The sequence below is a fragment of the Frieseomelitta varia genome, unplaced genomic scaffold (assembly GCF_011392965.1).
Source record: "Frieseomelitta varia isolate USP_RPSP 00005682 unplaced genomic scaffold, Fvar_1.2 scaffold_313, whole genome shotgun sequence".
NCBI classification, from domain to species: Eukaryota; Metazoa; Arthropoda; class Insecta; order Hymenoptera; family Apidae; genus Frieseomelitta; species Frieseomelitta varia.
Window position 1 is genome coordinate 139,928 of NW_025110050.1, and position 24,043 is coordinate 163,970.

The window sequence follows — 24,043 nt, forward strand, 5'->3', positions numbered from 1 at the left end:
AGATCCCGTAAATTTTTCCGAAGAGACGGCAAACCGGTGGAAAAAAGATTGTTGAAATCGCAGACGACGCAGACGCGACGAGCTTGGCTTCCAGTTAATAATTTAAGCTCCGCCGGAAATCGTTTGTACCGACCTTGGCTGCTGGAAAGTGTGTTAACCGACAATTTCACTGGCCCCTCGTACAAGTTCTTCGTTATCCCTGAAAGACTCGTTTCCGTCGTTGATTCGTTAACATACTCGACCCTCTTATAATCCATGATAACTCTTGAAACACGGTTTGAAATTGGCGACAGTCCTTCTGTTTCACGATATTCTTGTTACACTAATATACGAAAAGTACTCGAACACTTACGAACATATTATACGACATTTTATTGACACTGTAATGAGACGCGAACGTAGCGATTATATCGGTCGAGTTTGATGCAAATCTGAAAATGTACATGGAAATTACAAGATATATTGTTGATCGCTCTCAAATTTCAAAATATTTTATACAACATGCATGAAAAATGTCCGAATACTTTTGCGAGCCAATACGATTTCAATTATTGGTATTATTCGTTGTACAATTTATGTCATTTCTAACAACAGAACGAATTAACATGGAATGAATTAACGATATTGTAAGAGGGTCGAATAATGTGATTTCTTCTTTTTCTTCCAAGAGTAGAACGAGAGATGTTGGAACTCGAGATTCCAACTCACCAAGATTCCGCGAGTGGGTTGTTAACGAAAAACGTCGAGAGAAGACGGTCGGATTAATTAATCGACGTTTATTATCAGGCTTTTATCCGTTGAACGTACCCGATTTCAGATATTCGACGACGCCTCTTTATCGTTCGATGAAAAGAAATAGCGGGACGCCGGTGAATGCGCGGAAGAATAGGTCCTCCATATTTCATACGTCACCGAGGATAGAACGAACGTGACCGAGACTCACGGATATTGGCAGTGGAGAAAAATGAAAAACCGATCCCCACCGACCGAGTACCGATACAGATTTTCTCCACCGGTGGAAAATATTTTTTAATACGCCCGATACGATAAAAGCAAGAAATATTGGCGCGAATCGCGAGTTGCATTAGTTTTCCGTTTTTTTCTTTTTCTTTTTTCTTTTTTTCCTTTTTCAAGGCTCCGCGACTCAGGACTTTAGACTAGTATCGTTTAATATGTCATACGATTGAACCGCGATTATCATGCAATCTAAAATATCCAAAATAATAAAGCGAGACAGCATAAATATCCAATGTTTTATGAAAATATAAAATTGCACGAACGTTCACGGTCTAATTATCACGGACGATTATCAGACGATGAGCATTGTTATCTGTTCATTTAATCCTATATACGTGTCCGTAATAACGCGAGAGAAAAATTCGTTCGTTTACCTGAAATTTAAATTAAACGTACAATCGCAGATGAAGCAAATTTACATTTTATTTTTATCAGTCATGGTTATAATGCCATGAAAATTCACGAGTAAATTAATATTATTTATTAAAGCATACATAATATTTCATCATTTAAACATCGTTACTTTTATTGATTCTAGAACAAACTTCTTAATCTAAATTTGTAATTCGGAGACGAACCAATTCGAAGATAAAATGCATGGCAGCTAATTCTGTCTCAACTATAAAGATTAATTTTATCATTGCAAAATTGCTTTTCCTTGGAGATTAAACTCGTAATTAGCCTCGCCACAATATTCCGTAATAGCTACACATGATTACGACGATTTTGAAGTATAACATAATTGCATTGTCGATTTATTCACAAATCTTGTCGAAAATACAAAAAAGAAGAAAAAACGATTACGAGAAACGTAAAAATAACTGTCTGCCATTTTTTTTTAGTTTATTCGAAGAATCCAGTTGGCATTTGCACACAGGTCTCCCACGTTTGCAGCCTTAGGCTTTGCTTAGACACTTACGTAATGTTCGAAAACCGGTGTTGTTTCCTGGCGATCGTTACGACGAAGTTGCGCAACCAAGCCGGAATAATAAGGATCCTTGATCGTTCTAACGAGCCTCTAGCTCGGAGCGACCGTCTGCGACCCTGCCATTAGAAAGCAAAAGTTAAACCTACCGGCTTCATTCTAGTCAATCAAGATTATTTCCTCCCGAGACGGCCTTGATTCTTTTTTTCCCCGCCGCGGTCTATTACCACGAACTGCACTAGCGAAACGTATCTCGTATGTGCTTCGCGATCAATTCCACTCGTCTTGATCTTACGAATAATGTGAAATTTTAGGAAAACCTTCGGGCGTGATATTCGACGAATCAATCAAAATTGATCGCGATGTTTAGTGGCAAATTTATGCTATAAATTTTTTATTTTTCTGTTTTTTTTTTCTTTTTAATAGAGATCTACAACTTCGACAAGGAATGGAAACATGTTCAACCAGGATTTAATAAAAACAATATAAAAAAAAAAAAATAATAATGGTACGAGTCTTCAAGATTTCTTACTTTGCCACAAGTATCGTTTCGTATAGATAATTCTTTAAATTCGTATCATGCAACAATGTATTCCGAAAATGAGATCTCATTTCATAAGTAAAATATATAATTTTATCTCTGATAAAATTTTTTTACATTTCCAGTTCGAGCAAGCACAAAATACATAAATATATAGTACATGTAATATACGTGTACATACATAATAGAAATGCAAAATTGTTTGTTGTAATCTTTTTATTGTAACCAATATCGTTAATAATTAATTTTATTCTGAAGTTTATTCATCCCAATGCTTTGAAACTTTTATTACACGAAGAGTTTAAATGATTTAAATCTTCGATACTTTTGTGATTTTCATTCTATTCACGTAGATTCACAAAATTAATCGCATTTCATTTATTACGCGACTCGCGGACAAATTAATTAATTGTCGATGGAATTTCTCAACGAGTCATCGATTGCATGAACTTTCGCAATCGGTTTTCGCTGATAATTCGAAACTTGCTTCGACAATTGTCGCCCGATCGATGATATCGCGTCTTGTAGTTTTAATTAGAAATTCCGATAAAAAGAAGCGTCGCGTTTCGTCGTCACACCTGACGTGACTCATATAAGAAAGGTTTAATTACTGCATCCTCTGATAGGGACTAGAAAGTTTATCTAATCTCTCGCGTAAAAATTGATCTACGTTAAAGAAGCGTGTCCTCGAGGTTATAAACTTAAAATTTCGAGCGAATTGAAATCGCGAAAAATTGTTGAACGCGACTTCCCCTGTGGACTGGGGAGTAGAATAGGTCCAACGTGGTCCCTGCGTGTCGTAAAAGGCGACTAAAAGGGAAATTCTGCGAATTTTTATGCATATAACATCCAGAAATGTATATAGTATCCAAAATAAAATATTTATTACATATTTTATTTGACAGACGAAACAAATCTCTACATACGTTCTACTTATTTATAACTTTTTCTTCACAAAAGTATAAAATGCATAAAAATCTTCGCACACATACTCTTTTATTTGTTCAATATTAATTTCATTTTTTATTTTAGGTTCGGCACAAATTTTGAAAATCTTTTCTCTCACAGGATCTCGACACCAAGATGTATCATTATTTTTGTCGTTATTCCAATTTATTCGACCTAAGTCCTCTAAAATAAATAGTACTTAAAGTAGCAAAAATACGAAAGAAGGTAGAAAAGCAAAGGAAAGAAAATATAAAGACCACTCACTCGAGCTGCAAGTATCGAGAGTGGAACGCGTTGCTGCAAACGACTTACGTTTTAAAAAATGTTGCCAAGAAATATGTATATAAAGAGGAGAGTAGAAAACGAGAAGTAAAAATTGTGCAAATTATAAGCTGCAACAACAATCTCTTGGCTCCTAGTATAGGAAATCATGATGTATAAATGTTCGTTGTCGGAACCTTGACAGGTTAGGCCGTTTTCTTCTAATCGTCCTCCAAAACTAGTGGTGACCGTCTGTAACCTCTAACGGTGTAGGCAAAAAACTAGTCGTTAAATAAAGATATCCTTATCCTTGAGTGTCTAGCACGTTACCGCTGGAAGGGGGGGAGAAACGACTTTCGACGAGAGTCTGCTAATGCGATCGCGATAGACGCGATTTAGCGCGATACGTCGCGTCACCCACCGCATTTTTAGGATCCTCTATTTTACGCGATGACGTCTCCTATCGTCAGGACTTTTGCTTTGAATTTCTGCGAGATATACCGAACGTATAACGCTTCCATATATTTCTTTCGATAATTCTTTTTGTCGTCTACTGGAGGAGAATTTTACAAAGTTGCTCTGAACCCTGAACTTTTAATGCTCTCGCGTAGAAATTTATACATTTATAGAGGTATAAAATGTTAAAGTTAAGATACCTTTGTGTTGAAAGTAGAGTTTTACACTTCTTGACCAGCTATTATATTCCTTTCTTCTAACATTCCTTTTATTTTTTATTTTTTTTCTTTAGTAAGAATGTTACAACGCTGATATTTTTGTGGCGAAATTTACGCAGAAGTCTAAAATCATCAAAGTAAATATTGATGCAGAAGCTTCAGTTATTAAATTAAATCGGTTACGAATGAAACAGTTTAGACAATGGTCGAAAAATTGTATTCGAAAATTTATACACCGGTTTACACAAAAATTTACGTCGAAATTCATGCAACAATTCGAAATTATTTCCTTCGTACTATACTTCCTTTCGCGTAAAATATTTTAAATATTCTTCCTTCTTCCTTCTTTTTCAATAACCGCTTTTCAAATAATTCTATTTACTTTGCAGAAGGAGAAACAAAAACGAAGCAAGGATTTAATCAATATTCCCTCTTGCTCGAAATTTCTTTTTCTTTTTTTTTTTTTCTTTTTCAATACGCGTGCGTGTTTTCGCTCGTTTCTCTTTGCATTTTCTCTAGCCTTGCGGTAGTGGCATTTTTATAGAACGCACGGTTCGAGGAAGCAAAATATTTGGTTAAAAACGTTCGGAACGCGCTGGCAACGGTGCTGTTTGGCTGCGTCCGCCAGCAGCAAGCAGAGCGTTAGGAGTAGAGGAGAAATTCGAAAGTAGAATGATGAATCGAGGGGAGGTGGACGATCATGGTCGGACCACGTTCGCCACGGGCAGCCATATGAGCCCGTGAGACGAGTCTCCTCATGGCCGTAGCGTAAACACTCGTTCGCAGACTAAGCAATCGGGCTGCGTTTGCGACGCGTCTAATCTTGCGGCCACTTGTATCGCTTTGTCTGCGTACTCGCAAACCTCGTCGTTTATGCAGCTCTCCACACCGACTCTATCGTATTGCCGACGTTTTCGCGTTTCCAGGAAACCAGTCTCTACTCTACTAGTCGCGAGACGCGATAACGAAATCGGGCTACTTAGTTTTAGACAAGCGAGTAAATTAACCAAACAACGGAGATACGCTCCATGTTGTTCGACGTTCATGTTTGTCTCAGTTCTAAAATTTATTGGCCTTGTCGTTAGAATATTTAGATTGTTCTAGAACGTTGGTATTTTCTATCGTTTATTTGCTCGATTCAAAGTACAGTGCCGTATCATTGATATATTATAAAAATCACGTACAGAAATATGAAGAGTAAAAGAATGCAGAAACTAGTATATTGCCTGTGCAAGAAGATAAAACTTGTTGTCAAGAAAGCTTAAGGCGGATCACTTAAAATTTATCAAATTCCCATATTTGTAATGAAGAATTTAGAAATTACGTAAAGTAAAAAGAGTTAAGCGTTTGTACTCTGTATTAAAATGATTATATTAATTCGTCTCTAATCATATAACTTTAACGTCTATTTCGTTCAAAATATTGTGTATTTAACGAGAACATTTTTAGCATGATACAGTTCATTTCTCGAGCGATTTATAATTCTTTCCAATTATTTAGAAAAGTAATTTTCATAAAGTGGCATGCATGCGTTTGGCAGTCGAATTCTTGAGTCACAACGAACGTGGCTCAATCTATTTTTCCCTCGCATCAATTGATTCATTGTTTGAGCTACGCTGTATCAAACATGGAAGAAATTAAACCACTTAAGTCGCGATTGAACGAATCCAGACCGCGCTGAATTCGCGTTCTCGAATGAAATCACGTGTGCCCGATTCAATATTGGATTATCGAAAGACGTTAAGCTCTTATATAGAGTAATTAACAGAATTAACTCGAATCGATATCTATTTTAAACTTCGACGTAAGTTTCGATGCAGAAATATCCAAATGAGTAATATTTCCGTGACAGTTTTAGAAAGAAAGAAACACGTGGAGGCTAGTTTTAGAATATTGCCTTGTGATTTTCAATCTTTTTACAATTAGATACGAGCATTAGTAATTACAAAAAAAAAAGAGAGTATCAAAATGTTGTATTATATAATTAAGATATTTCACGTGTTAATCCTCAGTTTAAAGAACAGAAATTCTAAATGAGACTACAATTAGCTCTTCCTCGCAAATCATCGTAATTCGCACCAGGCGCGTGACTCGACATTATCAAACAAGAGGTTAAAACACCGACCGTAGAACGCGAACGGTAGAGCTCTAAACCAAGGAACATCCAAATAACAGCAGTTGCATTCCTAAGTACACCTAATATTTGATCGAGAATTAAATAATCCCATTTAATCCAATCGGACGGGAACACAGAGGCAGGGGTAACTTTTAATAGTTTCTCGCCCGGTTCGGGCGAAACTTGGCGAGAAACTGTAATCGACTATGTAAATACCCACCGTTACGGATTTCTCTAATGACAAAGCAGTTTGCTAATCTGCCGATAGAACGAATCGCCCCTGTGTTTCAGCAGTATCGTCTTAAGAGCTCGTTAACGCGATTATTTTCGCGAGACGCGCGAAACCATCGACCGACCGGACGCGTATTTTTAAGCCCGGCCTGGCGTAAACGCCATTAGACCGCGTCACGATCTATGACTCAATTCTTCGTCGGGCTACGCTTGACTCAGCCTCAGGTCTGGCCAGTGCTAGGCACGACCTTCGCAGTGTCACTAACCTATGTTACCGTGCAACTGCCCACCAACCACAGACCCGTCTAACGCGTGTCCCATCCAGTGGAAAGAACGCTTTCGACACGTTGATTCCTGATGTATTCCTAACACATCGGGTGCCAGACTTCCGCTTGGCATCTCGGTAGCCTTGAACTAGCATCCAGACAACCTTGAGGCGAGTCTACGTGCTTAGAAGCTACCACTTGTTCTATGAATAGAACGAGTCGCCGACGAATGGCCAGAATCGACACGTTGGCTACGCTAGTCGAAAATATCGTTTTAAATTCAATGATGATCTTGCTGCGAAAAATTTTTCATCTCTCCTCCTCTCGCGTTATTTATGGTCACACTTTCGGAATTTTGTGCATTTTTATTTTCTCCTTTTTTTTATGCGCATGACTGAAACGATGGAATTTCTTTCTTTCGTTAAATGTTGCAATAAGTAATTTATTTCGTATTTTTGCGTGTTGTCGTGATTTACGTGTTGCGCGTGTTTGTGCACTTAAGCGCATAAAAATTCGCGATCTCTTTATAGTCAACTAATTGAGCCATTCAGGAGTCAAACTGACCGACTCTATTCTTCATAATAATAGCTGTCAATTTCATTATTTATGTACGTAATTAATCCCGTGATAAAATTTTCAGGAACTGTCAGAGAGAAACAGAATGAAGAATTATGATCGTGGGGTACTATTTAAAGTTCGTTGGGGAAAACACGATGAATCATGTCTTCTGTCTTTTGTAGAAGAATCGTTTTAAAATTCGACAAGTCAGTTCTTTGATGAAAGTATTCTTTTATAAAATTTTGAGACTGAATTCACAGATATTTTTAACCTTCGAGAATCCAAGCTGATCAATTCTGCTTTTCATCACGTAAATACACGATTGATATTGAATTTTCAAAAAGAAAAAAAATCAAGTTACTTACTATTGTTATAAGAAGGTGACACAAATAGTTACAAATTCAAAAACTAGTGTTTGTCACATCATCGCTATTTTCAATCAACGTGACTTCTAAACTATTATTCAACTATTTCATTTAAAATCTCATCTCTAATTAATTTAGAAAATTTGAAATGTTGAGCTAATTCAGTAGTCGTTCAAAAATCTTCAAACGCTCGATTTTTGCGAATTCTTTGTCTCTAGCCAACGTCCATGAAGTCTATTAAATGATTAAAATTCCTGAAAGATCAATCTCGAAAACGATAAAAAAAAAAAAAAAAACAGGAAAAAGGATAACCAGACTCGAGAAGAATTCGAATGACTGGCTGTCTACGATAGTTTCGAAACTGCGTCGCGCGTCGCGAATTTTTTAACCGAGCCGAACGAGTGCCATTTGCAACGGACGTTAGTCGGGGTCTGTGACCAGCGGTCAACGACGAGGATTAGACTCAAGGCCGAATTAGAGTGACCGTATAGTCTGACTGTGACGTATTCGGACGAAAATTCGAGATATCGTAACGACGTACTGCGTTTTAAAACGAACGTCTGGCCGCGAAAAATTTTGTTGGACACTGTTTTCTTTATTTATATTTCATGACACAGACAGTTAGTATAATAGAGTATCATTTGTTTTGTATGATATTTATTTATAATATTTCCCATCATTAGTTGCATTAAGACTTATTTTAACTTAATTATCGAATTTTGTACATCAATATTGTGGTTATGAAATAGAATTCTATTAATTCATTTAATATTTTTTTTTATTCGCTATATATTTCTAAAGAAGTGTCTGTGACACTATGATTTCTTCAAATTATCTTCGTATTTCGTAATTTATGTAACAGACTTCTGCATAATTTCTATTTCAACAGATTCTCTATTAACGTCTCGCAATTTTTATAATCGTTTTCACTGCATGATTCTTTCGATCTATATTCAAAATTAAATTGCAAAGAGTTTTATATAAGAGTTCTATATTTTATTAAGTTGCAGAAACATTTTCTAGGAGACAATTCTTTGCGATATATTGTTTTAACAATTATATGCATAATTTTTTTTATAGTTTTATTATTTTATAATAATTATTTTTATAATAAACTATAACAGTAAAATTAAATTACAGAATGTAGTGATACATTTTTCTAAGATAATTTTTCACAAAACAGGTCGAGGACACGCGAATAAATTCCTCGATAAATACAAATAATTAACGTTCGATAACGTTCGAGTATTACTTACACTCAATACGAATTATTAATACTACGATAATTACAAATTATGAAATTCCTCAATACCAGAAATTGTAATGAAAGCAAATCATTAATTAATAACACAACTGCGTTGCACAAACATTTTTACCCGTCTTTTTCGCGTGAATTTCTCTATCAACATTCAGCTTGGCTTACAATCACGAAGCGTGACGATCTCGAGGCGATCGATGGATCGATCGATGGCGCAGTTGCGTAACAAGAAACCGCAGGATTTCTGAATACTCGAAAGCACGCTGTTTACAGCCTACGCGATCGTGTTTATCGCGTGACTTCATTCACCCGTCGAATGCCTGGCTCGACTATTTTCATTCTTCGAACTGGCTTCGAGCTGTTGAACGTCGCAAGTGAGCGTGCATACGCGTGAAACACGAAATAGCCTGGGTGGTCTGGCGCGAGAGGCATTAAAAAAGAAATCGCAGCAAGCGAAATACGTCGCAAACCTTTCAAACGCTCCTTCGATCCTTTAGAATCCGCCGAATCGAAAGGAGCACGCATTTTCTTTCTTTCTTTCTTTCTTTTTTTTTTTTTCAAGACCTGTAAAGATCGCGTCTTTTATCTACGAAAGAATACCGCTCTCGGCTGGATTTTTTAAACTACGACGGACAGCACGCTTCTTTAGAAATTGTCGGTTAAAAGAACGTGTCACGTGAAATTTATAAGAACTTTGTATTTCGTTTAGGAAGAATAGACTCTCCAATTTGTGGGCCGTTCGTTCGTGGCGTAGAGATTCCTCTGGCTCAGTACGGGATCTTGGTGATTTTGCGTCTTACTCGCGGAGAATAACTTTTCGAGACCGATTTCTTTAATTCGCATGCGGAAGAATCGTTGATTTCCTTTCTGCAAAATTCTTTGGAATTCGACGAATCAAAACAATCGTATGTCGTACGAGAATATGTATCTTTCGATCTTTAAATTTGAATCGAAAATCCTTGAAAAATTTCGAATTTCGAATCTTTCGGAGTTGTACGTTTTCGTTCTCCAATTTTTTTCCAAAGTTTTCTTTAAAAATTTCAGCGAAGAATCCGTTCCGAAGTTTTCAGTTTAATCAAAGTCTACGTTGCAACAAAGAGGTCGACGTTTCTCATCCTGAAATTTGCCAATTTGTACGAGGCGATGTTGGGAGCAATTTCCCCGAGATACACGGGCAAAAAATCGCGGAGCAGGCTGCGAAAGATGGTAGTCCGGTTCGCGCGAGTTGGTTGGTTTGATTCGCGGCAAGAGGTGAAAGGCCTGGTATATGGGACACCGGCTGGCCAAAACTCGTCTACGTGGTATCCTTTTCTTGACGGTACGTCTACAGGACGGTTTTGGAAGGGAGAAGAATCGCGCGAGGCGAGGGGCCCGGGGGAACGATCTTAGCCGAACCTTTTATGGGGAAGGCGAACGACCACCGAGAAATCGGAACGCGAATCGCTCTCGACTATGCTCCTCTTTCCACTCGTTCGTTCGAATACCCTCTAACAAAGATGGGGATGGGGCCGATCATTGCCCGGCACACCGATTTGCTTGTCCTCAATTCCATCGGGCTCCGTTCTCCGCAATTTCGAGACTGTTTCTTGATAGGATGATGTTTGGAAAGCGATTTAAATATTTAAAGATAACCAACGCGTGTAGATATCGTACTTGGGCATCTTGAAATGGTCTTTAATTTAACGTTAATCTGACAAACATTTTTGGAATATCCCGTGCTACTATATTCTGTTGCTAGCTATATTTCAACTGAATATAATTACTGTTAGATTGAGATACATATTTTCTAGGATGTATAAAATTATATTTAGTCAGTCAGAAGCTTCAAATTATGAATATTAATAAATAGAGTTGCTACGATGCATAACACGTTAAATTTCACAAGCAGATTTTAAATTAAAAGACACAATATGTCGATTCTAAACTGATTGGTACCTTATTAGGAAGAAGAGGCTTCTAGACATTTTAAAGAATAGGTTTGAATTTTGTGTCGTATTGTAAAGATACTTTATCTTTTGCAGTTCTATTGCAGTAACATAAATCATAAGAACCTAAACATTTTTATTATACTTTTAAATTTGTCCAATCTTAACGTCCCTAAAATCTACAACGGACTTTTTTCTCTGAAAAAAAAAAAAGAATATGCACCATACTACGAACCATATTTGAAAAGACGACATGACTGTACAAAAAAATAAAAAAAAAATCTCCGAAAAAGATGTCCGAACGATATGACGAAAAATATTTGGAAAAAAAGGGAGAAACATACGCGAGAAATCGATGGAAAACGCAAACCAAAACAATGTGCTGCGCGTCACAGTGGATAGGAAACTATGTCGTCCGGTTAATTGGAATTGGTTAGAATTCGTACGTTAGCGCGAAGATGGCCAGAAAGCGTGGAGAACATTTTAGCGAGAAGAACATTCCGATGGAGCTGGACTCGCGGGAGAAAAAAACGGCGTAGTCTTGGGGGAGTGGTGGTCAGATCGCTTCCTCGTTCTCTGCCGGCCTCGCGGAGGATCGAGCAGAGAGGAGAGCGCCGCGGCTCTCGTCGACTAGTTTGTCGGGCGAACCGTTTAGCATCCATGTAAAAAAGATTCCCAATGATGGCCCGGACATCGTTACTAAGCCGTGTCGCTACGCGCCGGTGTGAGCGTATCTAACAGAAAAGGAACGGCAGAAACGCACCGTAGGAGCAATGCCCCTTGGGTCAGGGTCAGTACCCTTTGGCACAAGCCACTCGAGCCGCAGCCACGCACGTACACCAACACGTACACGCACACGCACACGCACACGCGCTGCCAAAACTCGCGCCTGCACACGCACACGCGCACCTGTGTGCGCACCGTGCGTCGCCTTTCGGCGCCGATAAACTAAACCCATCCTAACGGCCGGGATTCCTCGACGCGAGAGTTTTGCGAAACTAACAAATACTTCTGTGGCTACGTTTTTTCTCTTTGATCGATCGCGTATAGAACTATCTCCACTCGGCTCGGGCAGACTTAGCTTGCGCTAAAAGAATCTACGTAAATTTCGTTTACTCCAAAGTCATCCTAATTGCGGACGAGTTTTGCGGAATTTCTGCGGTTCTCTACTTTTTCGAACGGATACAGATGGATTTCCAGGGGGGCAACGAACTTTGTCTATGTACGGAACGTTCTACTTGGATTAGGCAGTAACTCGAGACGGTTTTGTCGTTTAGCAGTAATTCACCATGATATCACAAGTACTTCGATATCTTTGAATATTGTAATCGTAAGGTTCGAGGAATCTGACTATTGATAAAACAATGACAAAAAATAGTAACAGAGAAAGTAATTGAAATTCTCTCTTGCAGTTAGCAATAATTGAAACGTCGTTGGTCCTTAATAAGTATTGCAACGAGTTAGACGTACATACAAATCTTCACGCGAAATACACTTTTTTTCTTCGAGGACCAGCGTCCGTCTGTTCGTTCACGTTCTACTTAAGTTAGACGGTCAACCGATCGGACCGACCAACGAGGCGATCTTGTTATGCAAAGAAGCGCGTCTAGGTTTGGTTTCTCATTCGACCAGCTGTTGGATGTCGACGCGATCTGAAATTGTAATCGCAGCGCTGTACTGTTGTGGATTACCGTTTTATACGATCGGCCCCTTTGATCAACGCTATCGTGATTCAAAGGCCAGCTAGACCGGCCACTTGCTCACTTGAATGCAGTCGGACAACCTTGGCTCGACCGGTCTAGGAATTCTCGTGTCTATGTCTAGCCTGTGTCTAGCCAAGCCAAGCGTGACTAGGGACTATTCTATCGCAGTTTTCTATCGTTCGTTTCGAGGTCGTCGTCTGGCACGCGTACACGCGTGTGAAAGTATTCGAGGTACACGTAACACCGTACACTGCCGTTCAAAAGTACGCGGATACTTGCCATTTTCATGGTATCTACGTATATTTTTTATCTTACACGACGTTTATTGATGAAATTCTTTTTTAGGAAGAGATATATATAACGTCAAATTGCTTAAATCTCTTAATCCTTTGTAACCGGAATTTAATTCAAAGTGACAAAAATTATTAGTTAAGCGATTAGTTAACATTTCACCCAGTTAAAAATCCGGGAATTAACGATTCTTATTAATGAATCATTTGGTATTTTATCGATGAAATGAAATTTTCTAAATGTAACTTCCAAGTTGTTATTTGTCATAAAGAGCTAAAGAAATAATAGAAAAATTAAATAATTGTTAAACGTGGAAACGTGATGTATGAATCCTATACAAACTAGAATACACAAAATGTATTCTAGCTTGTATAATTTATAATTTATAAATTTCAAGAACAAGATACAAGATCATGATATTGATAAGGCATTTAACGAATTATTGGTTAAATAGTTACATTCATCAAATTGTAATTAGAAATAAAGGCGGTATAATATTTTTGAGCAGCAGTGCACGTACTTACATACATACAATGCACATTATGGCAGTGAATTGGGATTTTGGCTTACATTATAGTTTGGTATTAGACAATGGGAATGGGAATAGAATTGAACCGAATATGAACGCGATAATGAGTTGCCCCGTGGCAAAATACGCGAAATCGTTATCGAATGTCTGTTTACCATTTTCAATCCTTGTTCAGTCGCTCGGCGGTTCCGTTTGCGCTCTCAATTAATTATTACCCGGTGGACAATTACGTCGCCACGCAACCTGCAATTTAATACAGCTCGACACCTATTACATAATTACGATTTAAATCTAATTCCGATATCGCTGAACGAACTTGGCGTATTCTCGCGCGGCGTTGCACTGTCTGAATCGATAAAATCGTTTAATCGCAATTAAATCGGATACGAAGGAGCTGACAGCGAAATTTTATACTCTTGCGTGTGTTACGCAAATCTGCCCGCTTATCGATCCGATCAATCCGTTTTTTTTTTTAGTTGGCAACATCAGCGGTTGTGTAACAAGTTGACGATTCCTCGTATCTTTTGCATTATTATTATCCTTAATTATTTATTGTCGGATAAAATCAATCTTTTACGGTAAAAGGAATTACTTCTATCTCTAGATATTTGAATTGGAATTAAATTCATACTGTACTTCTACTTGACGCAAATATTTGTAAATTAATAGAATTAATACACGAAATGTAATTAGGAATTTGTTTTATCCATTAAGTGAAGCAGTATATTTCAGATATTTTATATTTATATACATACATATCATATCTAGCTAATACAAAATAATACTAAATAATAAGAGATACAATTGTTACGAAAGAAAATTCTCCAACTTACATTTCATCACTCGTCACTCTACCATCAGTAACATCGTCAACGATTATTATTCTCGAACAACCACGCGAGAGGATCAAAATTTCGTACTCTCGAAAGGTGTCCATCCCTCTGAAACTAACACGTAAACGAGCAAGGCCAGATATCCAGATTCCCGTGCCGTGGAATTCCAGCCTGATAACTATCCGATAGCAATTAAAACCGAGAGCTAAGATCTGCCGCGAACCAACGACTGTGCCGGAATGAAACCGTGTAATCAGGCTTAATCGCATTAATCCTCGGGCACGGTTACGCGGTGGCAATTAAGATGATAGGTGCCCGGTTCCCTCCCCCCTCGAGTCTCGAGTTCTTCGAAGTCGATCTTCGAGCCCAGCAGCGAGACTCCCGCGAATAAGGGGTAATGGTCAGCGATCGATACGCGTGTCGATAAAATTGTAGCGAAAATTTCCGGTAAATTGCCGGTTGCCGGGGCTACTTTCTTGCAAGAGGAGTCTCGTTCGTAATCACCGCCGCGTACCGGGCCTCGTAGGCGCTAACTTTCTTACGCTGACCGATGGTGGTGGATCTCGACCGGACAGTTGGCCCGGTTCTCTCCACCGAGAGGTAATTAGGGTGGTAGCGATTGCTCGTAATGAGGGATATCTACCTACTCCCACCACCGTGCCTCTCCGCCGAGATGTGTTCTCGATCTTCGGCAGAATCGCGCGTCGATCCTCTACGGAGGCCCAAGGCGCACAAAGGATGCAACGAAGTTGTCCGTTTCTCGGACATTGGCCGAAGTTTGAGATATTGAAATTTCGTACTGAACCACGAAGATCAGATTTGCATCAGTTTGACCTGATTCAAGCGCTGTTCGAACAACTATCTACCTAAATTCCTTCGACTCGTAGGTTCTGAATATTAACCTCTTGAACGACTTGGCAGAATTTTTTGTCCCAAATTGCAACATTTAAATGTAACTGGGGCAAAACGAATGATAAGTTTATTACTTCTTAATAATTTCTATCCAGCAATATCATACCGACGACTTCAAAAGAAAAAGAAAACGACGAATTATTGTATACGGTTCGGTCACTCGTTATGGCCCGCGTACCAGTTGCCAGCGCAGGAGATCTGCAAAAGGGAAAAATTAGAATATTATGAAACTTTAAGGATACTTAACGTGTAAATTGTCAGGAAAAATAATCGACGAGTTTATTAATCTTTGTCAGAAAACTTTCTTTCGGTCCCTCAGTGCAGTACTTACCTGCTTCTATATTTAATAATTAACAACGACTAGAAATTATTTTAGCCCTATATGTGAATGAAAAGTGTGTAAATGTAGCATGATAGAAGTTTAAATCGAAGGGTGGCTTTCGCCGTGTCCAGTTACCTTCCTTGCTCGTTCCACTTTGCCCTCGTTTCGATCGCCTACGCGACACGACCTCAAGAGAGAGAGAGTGGCGGCGAGTTTTCCAACTTGCAGAACCGTGTTATCTCGCGATGCACCTTTTGAATACCCGAGACTCGTTGGAGCGTGAATCGCACTCGATCTACCAATTATTTAAATCAAAAGACCGCTCTCTAGGGTAACGGAGAAATTACTCCCTGATACGTCATCGCCTGAACTCGAGCTCGAGAAATTCCAGAGAGCTCGACGGATCGTACAGTTCCGTCAACTGTATATCGGTGTACGTGCATTCGGAGTTCAGGCTTGTATAAAGAACGATTTCGGGGAAGAAAAGATAAGAATTTCCAGGGGAACGTAGCTACGTGTCGCGTGTTCCCACGGTGCTTACGATTTCTATGATTCCAAAGATGTGCAATTGTGTAACGCTGCGGAAATTGAGAATTTTCGGCGATTTAAATCGTATTTCTGTGCTCCTCCCTAGGGGGAAACAATTTTTCTATAATAAAACAATTTCGTTCGAATGTCTCGAAACGAGGGTACAGTTTTTAAAACAGAAGAGACGTTTCCCATTTGATTTCCAATTTTCGTTTTCAATTTTAGTTTGGATTTGTCAATTTATTTTTCGATTTCGCGTGCTATTTCTCCTTTTGTAATGTATAATACGTTACATGTACACACTCCCTTTTAGATATTAGATTGCAGTGAAATTTGAATAATCCGTTAGAATTAAAGTCTGTCATAAAATATTTAAAGCTGACATGTAGAATAAAATGAATTTCTATTTAAAATCAATTTCTTCAACTGAAATATAAATCGCACAGACATCTGCATTCCACTTGCGAATACGATCAATTCAGTTTTTCAGAGAAGTCGAACCAACGAAATGGGAAAGTTTCTTGAAATTAGAATCCATCTGTAATCCATCTGTTTCGTCTGTAATCTACAGATGCACGTGTCACTCGTTTAACTACCAACATCTCAAAGTGCAGTACGTATTATGTACATGCAACGTCGAGCATGAAAAGGTTAATCATCCTCTCTATTCCTCTCTACCATCCAACCTTTCCCCCTCTCTCTTATCCTTCTCCACCCAACATCGTTTCTAACGACAGAAAATATTTCTCTCTCGTTGGAATGTTTCAAGGTGGCAAATTCCTCTTGAAACGGGGAATACCACCAAGCAGAAGTGGCGACCAACCGCTCGTCAGTCAGACTTCGCGAGCTGACTCGGTCGTAATCGGAATAAAGGAGCAGTTAAGAGCGGACTTGAGAGGCCGGAAATAATTCTCCTCTCGATGTTGCCCCTTTAACGAACCCTCGATAACGTGCCCCCGCGTTCACCCTTTCTAAATCAATGACGATCATCGAGAGGTGAACGAGGCAATGAACCAATCAGGCCTTCGATCGCCGAGGCTCGGAGAATGGGGTCGCATCCCCTACCGCGACGCGCTTGCCGAGACTGCACGGTCGGCACTGTCGTCCTGAAGACAAAAGACCGCTGGGAACGCAGGATGCACCGCGTCGTACGCCTCGTAGCGACAGTGACGAGCGAGTCAGAGAACGCGATTTTCGAGTTGTCACTGGGAGAACGAGCAGCACGGAATTACGTTAGGCGGCGTAGACAGGATTTTTCTTGTGAATTCGCATTTCTGAAAATATAGTCGAAAGAATGGAAGCACGGCGGGGAATTATAAAAAGAATTTAATATGAAGGGCAGAGGACAAGATGAAAAGGGATAAAACTGTTATAAAAAGGACTTTGGATATTTCGCGATATTTTTATATAATTTTTACGCACGTTGCGCGCAATATTGCACTTTGTAACTACGGAAGTCATTATTGTGGATTCAGCTTCATGGTTTCTTTATATAAATTTATATATTTTTAATTTTTTAACTTTATATATATATATAAAGTATTCACGTAGCGTTCATATTGAAACATTCTTCATTTTTACTAGAGAAGAAGTTTTATGCATGTTCTTAAGCTTGATATTAAATTTTTATCGATGCCTTTAACCGCGCGCGGTTTTCCTCGCGTATTTCCACGCGGGCCGTAGTAACCCGCGGGAATACGGATGAAGATAAAACGGGGACGGGTTCCTCTAACGAGATGAAACGTCGACAAGGCGAAGATTTACGAGAAAATGAAGACGACAAAAGTCATTTCTCGGTCGTTCTCCTAAAGGGAATATAAATGATTGCATTACACTGCTTCGGCTTCTTCCAAAGACTGCTTCATTCTAGTAGAAAAAAAATCTGCTGATCGTAGACGTTTCTATTCATCGTCTGACAGCCCCGTAACGTTGTAAAAACCGAGGAAGAAAGAGGAGAATTCTCGCTGGTACAGTGACACTCGTACAATAGCCTACCTACAAGCTGATTCATGCCGGTCGCATCTTATTTTTAGTTGAAGTTGAAAGAAACAGTTATGTAAGAATGGACTTTACGCTGAAGCGTATTTGCACAAGTATCGCAATGCACGTACATTTTACATGCAATTGCACGTAAAAAATCTCGCTTTTCTTTCACGTACATTCTCTCGTCGTTCTAAATAATTCGTTCTACATCAAGAAAACGATAGTTCAAGAGATATTTTAATTTTCATTTCGTAAAACTTATTCTATAAAAGGCGAGAGGAGACCTTTAAGTTTTCTTCGAGTTCAACCAGTTTCAAATAAAAAATTAAAGTTGAAATACACTTTGAATTCATCAATTTTCAAGCCATGTCACTCTAGTATTTTTTTCACGTAGCTGTCGAATGAGTATAAGGTCCATCTTGAGCTATCCATCTTTGTTTCCTTTACACGGTAGAACTCTACTTATTTAATTTAAAATTTAGTCAATACTCAATTAAACGATGTTAAATCCATTAGTGGATCTCCTTTTTTCCCCAAATATTTTTTTTCTCTGATTTAAATAAGCTTCGCGAAAGTTTTGCGTATCACTCTGTATGCTTCATGTCCTTAAAGAGATTACCTGCGATATGCGCCTCGTCGTTAGGCTCGATCTATCAATAACGCGATCGACAGTTCCGCCAACGATGCCGTTGAATGTTTCGCGTGCCTTCTGATATTTCATTCTCCGGTTATCTGTTCTTATCGGGCGTCGTACTTGCCGCGTCACCCAACGCCCATTACCGAGTATCCTCCGCCAGAACACCTCCGCCAGAATCGGATGGAAATAAAAAGCGCGAAAGAAACGGACGTTCGTTCGACGAACCTCCCGTCTTTTCTCTCTCTTTTTCTCGGTTCCCGCCGACTAGCAAGCCTGGATGATGAATTTCTGCCCGAAGGGATGCCTAAGGAAACGAACGAACGAACGCGCGAGGCAACTGTACGTACAGCGTTGGCTTGGGTGTTCCGTTTCGCTGTCAATTTCCTTGACAGATAACCGCCCTTCCGTTATTCGGGATCACGCGGGGAATTGTGACTGCCGGCTATGCGTGTGCATTCATCAAGCAGGATTACAAAACGCTTGCTTCACTGAGTCTATATAAGTCGATAGAATGTCACGAACCTATCGACTTATTTTTACAATCGTAGTTATGGAAAGATTTTTACATGCGATGTTCACCGTAATGTACATGACGTTAAATGATAGGTGACGATGAAACAACGTACCTAAGTTAGGAAAATGTTGAATCATATACTATTTTGATTTGCGTATTTGTTACACTCTTGCGGAATTATAAAGATTTTCGTTTCGTGTAATATATATGTCATGATATTACAAATACTTTGATTTAAAAAAGTATGGCGGTACTTCTTTTGCAGTTTCTTGTCGCAGCCACGATCAGACGAAATTTTTATCATTTCGTTGAACGTACGAATTCTCCGTCTATCAAAAAGATCTGTAGAATTTAAAATTCGTAATCTACTATTTCAAATGTCAAAGTTTTACTAAATGTATTAAGCGGATCTGTATGTAGCTTCAAGTCTCTAAGCTGATAGAAGCCAAAAGTCGATCTGTTTTTACATTTGCCGTGGAAAAAAACTTCTCGTGTAGGTGCAGAATGTAACCACGCGACGGTGGGTATCGAAGTTCCGCGGTTTCGAAGAATCCACGTGTCTGGAGAGACGAGGGTTGTTTAGCTCGTGAGTCTACCGCAAATTCGGGGAATTAGTTGACCATCGAGCTCGCGCCACTGTAGATTCTCAGATTTAAAGTTTTAATCGGACTCGCAGTCCGTGAACCTCGCCACTTTGTAGCCGTATTCCCAGGCGATTACGTGTTCATGGAAAAACGCTAATCCAGTTCTGTTGCTTCCGGTTGTGCGGTTCACGGGTACAGATACGGGTAGAAGAGATTGATTTTGGAAGGGGATTTAAAGTTATCATGAAGTACTATTGTAGAATTTTCGCTGATAAGCTAATCAACGATCTCGGTTTTTGACAAATTTCACAATAGCGAACAACGAATGGTTCAAAGCCTCGATTCTCTCGGGATGGAGAAAATTTCGCAATAGTACAGCAGATTTTTAAATTATTCTTTCATGACATTCTTCGTCCCGAAAGGAAATTGAAGAAACACTTTCTGACAATTCGTTTCTGTTATCTTCACGAACCTTCTCTTGAAAAGCTTTCCTCCGAATCCTCTCGATATTAAATTGTATAATTTTCAAAGCGTAGATCAATCTTTAATCTATTCCGATAGACAAATTCGTCCAGGTAACATCTTTCTGCACTTTCTACATTAACTTACAGTGTCCACGGGGAGCAGATACCTCAGCTTCTTTCCCTTTTTTTGTTTCAGTTGGTGAACGGTCTCGATAGACCCAGGTACATTTGCGAGACCGAGGTCATGGAGGAGGTAAACGTGGCCAGCGCCACTCCGGTGGAGTACACTCCTCCGGGGAATAAAAACGCCAACGGGAACATCATCACCCTCACCCTTAAGAACAACCATCTTATCGTGGAGACCGAGGAGCGAGCTGTGAGTATATCACAATAATCTCTCAGTCGGGAACGACGAGTTGACTCATTGAAAAACGCTTCTTCAGCAACTCACTGTGGAACTTCAACCTTCATCCCTCTCTAGTTTTTCCAACTTAATCTGTCCCTTTTAATCTGGTGTCAAATTTAAGTGGTGAAAAGAAAAAAACTAATATCTATAATAAAAGGACAAGTAGCTAAATTTGCGAATTCTCCTATCGATAGTGAGAAAAATTGTGCAATGTTTGTTTAATTTAATCTGTTTTCAGATATAGACGTTGGATTTTGTATCAGTGTTCCTACACGTTTTACGCACGTTTTAATATTGGCGGATGATTTGTTAAAAATTTTCCAATCTTCCTTAAGAGATTAAAGGTCATAAAAGTTGTAAAATGGAGGATTTTATGGCGTTGTCGCAGTCGAAAGAGAGGGAGAGATTACTGATTCCACGTTAATGTTCCATCGATCCAAACTATTTCGCGGTTGAAGTAGCCAGGGGCGGGGATTCCATTTTGTTGACGGACAAAGGACTTCTTCCGCTGATCCAATTAAATGCAATTCGTCGATAATTGGAAAGGCTGCTTCATTAGTGATTCGCACGGTAGGATAGATAGGGCTGATTGCAAGGTAGTGCAGTTCATGGTCCGCGGAATAATCGAAATATTTGTTGGTTTGCGTGAAAGATAATTTTGATCAAAATTTCGAGAGAATACAACGAATATTCAAAAAAAGGAATGCGAATGTCGCGTATTACCCTTTCGAATATTTTCACATACGAAGAGAAAGTTTTATTTTTCTATTCGAAGTTATCAATAGAAAAATTCATTGTTTCGATATTTCACAATGTTATTTCATAAATTTAATCGAATTTAACGTTCCGCCTGGAATATTTTGTGTTTTTCCTCGAGCCGTCTATGAAATTAATTTCCATTCAACAGAGTTAATATTCTTCAAATAATCTACCAAATTAATTTCATTATATTCAGACGTCTGTCTGACAAATCTGTGGACGGATTTGTTTCAAATCTCACTCGAACTTCGGAGAGCTTTCGATTCTTTTGTCAGGAACGTGTGTACGTCTTTAGAACAGAGTAATCGACATCTCATGTACTTACAATAAAGGCGCAACAGGTGTGGCGAGCTCGACAAATCGACAAATTGACAAATCGGCCGGAGAAGATCGGTCGATCGTTCGGTCGCCTTAAGCTAATTAATTCGATCGCGTATGCAGATCCGCGAATTCGTATCTCTAATCTCGACAAACAGACTCTTTTGCCGATAGCGATTCAGAACTCGCGGAAATCGAACAGCGTATGGCCGATTCGTCCCGTTTTTCTCTAGTGTACTCGTTCGTGATAACGACTAGTTAGTTGAATGACTGATATGAGTGTTACACGCAGAGTAAGTATCCAAGAGCTAATATATATCTGTTTCTGCGAAAAATGTTTTTCATATGAGATGGAATGAATTTTGAATAATTTTTGTTGGAGAGGAATATGTATTTACATTATCTACGATATTTCGAATAATCGCAATACAAATTCCTTTCAGTGACGAATGAACTAAATAATTAATTAATTACGAACTTTTATTCAAATTCATATCTTTGGTAATATGATAAAGAGGAAAATTGTTCTACATATTAACTACCAAATTTCGTCTCAGATAAACTCAAATACAAGTACCAATTTTTGCACATTTTGTTCTCACGTAATTCACCTCGCCTCGTAATTCACAATGATGCGTAAAAGAATCGCAAGATACTAAAAGGTTTATTCTTTGTTCTTCGTTGGAGCGAGTCAACACCACCAGAGCATCGTGAAATCGATCGACTAAGCGAAGATTTCGCGCAGCTGGGTCAGCCAGTAGCTCCTCTTTGACAGGGATAACAGGTTCGCAATTATCGGGACTCGTACGGCCCTGTAAGGTCGAAGGTTACCAGGCAATTTCGCCTCCGCCTATCGTCCTACTTACTGGCTCAGACTTATCCGTGGAAACTCATCTTGCCAGGGATTCGCCAAATCCGCCCGGGTTGAACCTTCGACTATATTTTGCCTCCCTTACCTGAAATTCATCCTGAAATTTCATCGAAACAGCGTTTTCCAAAATACGCGTAATCTCGGCTTAGACACTTGAGATGATCAGTTGTCATTTAATTTCGTTCGGATCGATCGAAATAGCATCTTCGCGGTATATTGGTCTCTTGATCTTGGAATCGAGTTTGATTCCAGTGAGGCAAGACCGATCGCAAGGAACATTCAAATTAATCCACATGATACGTAAAAACGTATGAAACGCTGTAGCTAAAATTAACAATTTTCTACCTAAGACCCACTGTTTGCACGGCTTTGAATTTACACTTTTACTTGTGTGAAGTAATTAAAAAATTATTCCTATTTACGACGAATTTTAATTCACGTAGATTCTCAGATCCCAGAGTGACAGACCGAACGAGAGTTTGTCAATTCCTTGAAATGTAACGTCTCGTTCTTCGTTTGCTCTTTCTTTCCTCGAGATTCGTTCTTGTTTCCGGTCGCCACCCTCCGACTGCTTTTAGGGTCGTGCTCTCCTCCTTCTTTTCTGCCAATTGACACGAATACACGAACGAACAGTGAACGTATCCTAAACCGTCGAACGCGATTGAACAACGAAAGGGCGTGGATCGAAGTCAGTGGATTGTGCAGTCCATCGAGTCCCTAAATCCGTGGTAAGTCTTGGCGTGGCACGTGCACGGACCAGCGAGTCCGTTAATCGACAGATAAACGAAACGAAACTCGCCAGGACTACACGGGACACGTACATACACGCGAGTTGAACGCCCGTGCTTCCGCAGCGATAAAACGATACGGTCGGATGATATCGGTGAAAAGAACCAGAGGATTATCACTGCGGAAACTTGTCGGTGGAATTATCGACGATAAATCGGTGAAACGTTTCGTTCTCGTTCGAACAGTCTAACGTTCTTTATCTCTGCAGAGACTTTGCAACGTCAATGCGTAAACATTTATGAAATAACGAATACTCGATAAAATCGAGATGTCGTTACAGTTTATACCAGAAAATGACCTGGATTGGGGTTTTGGTCGTATCGAATAACTTTTTAAATTATTCGATCAGTTCTCGAGTTACCGGATTTTTTTAAATTATAGAAATTTATTTTAGGAACGATCTTTTAGATTACTCGACCAACATGTCGAAACGTACGGTACGTTAATAGACATGGACCTTTTTAAATTTGCAGCGATCGATGTCTCATAATAATCTATTCTTCGGCACTAAATTC

At 39.2% G+C, this 24,043-nt stretch overlaps 1 protein-coding gene across 1 annotated transcript in view; it reads left to right on the forward strand.

Moving 5' to 3' along the window:
- Positions 1-24,043, forward strand: part of LOC122529876 — a 124,459-nt gene that overhangs the window by 84,974 nt on the left and 15,442 nt on the right. Inside the window, exon 5 of the mRNA XM_043656381.1 lies at positions 20,582-20,761. Coding sequence (XP_043512316.1) covers positions 20,582-20,761 — 180 coding nt within the window. The remainder of the gene's footprint in view (positions 1-20,581; positions 20,762-24,043) is intronic.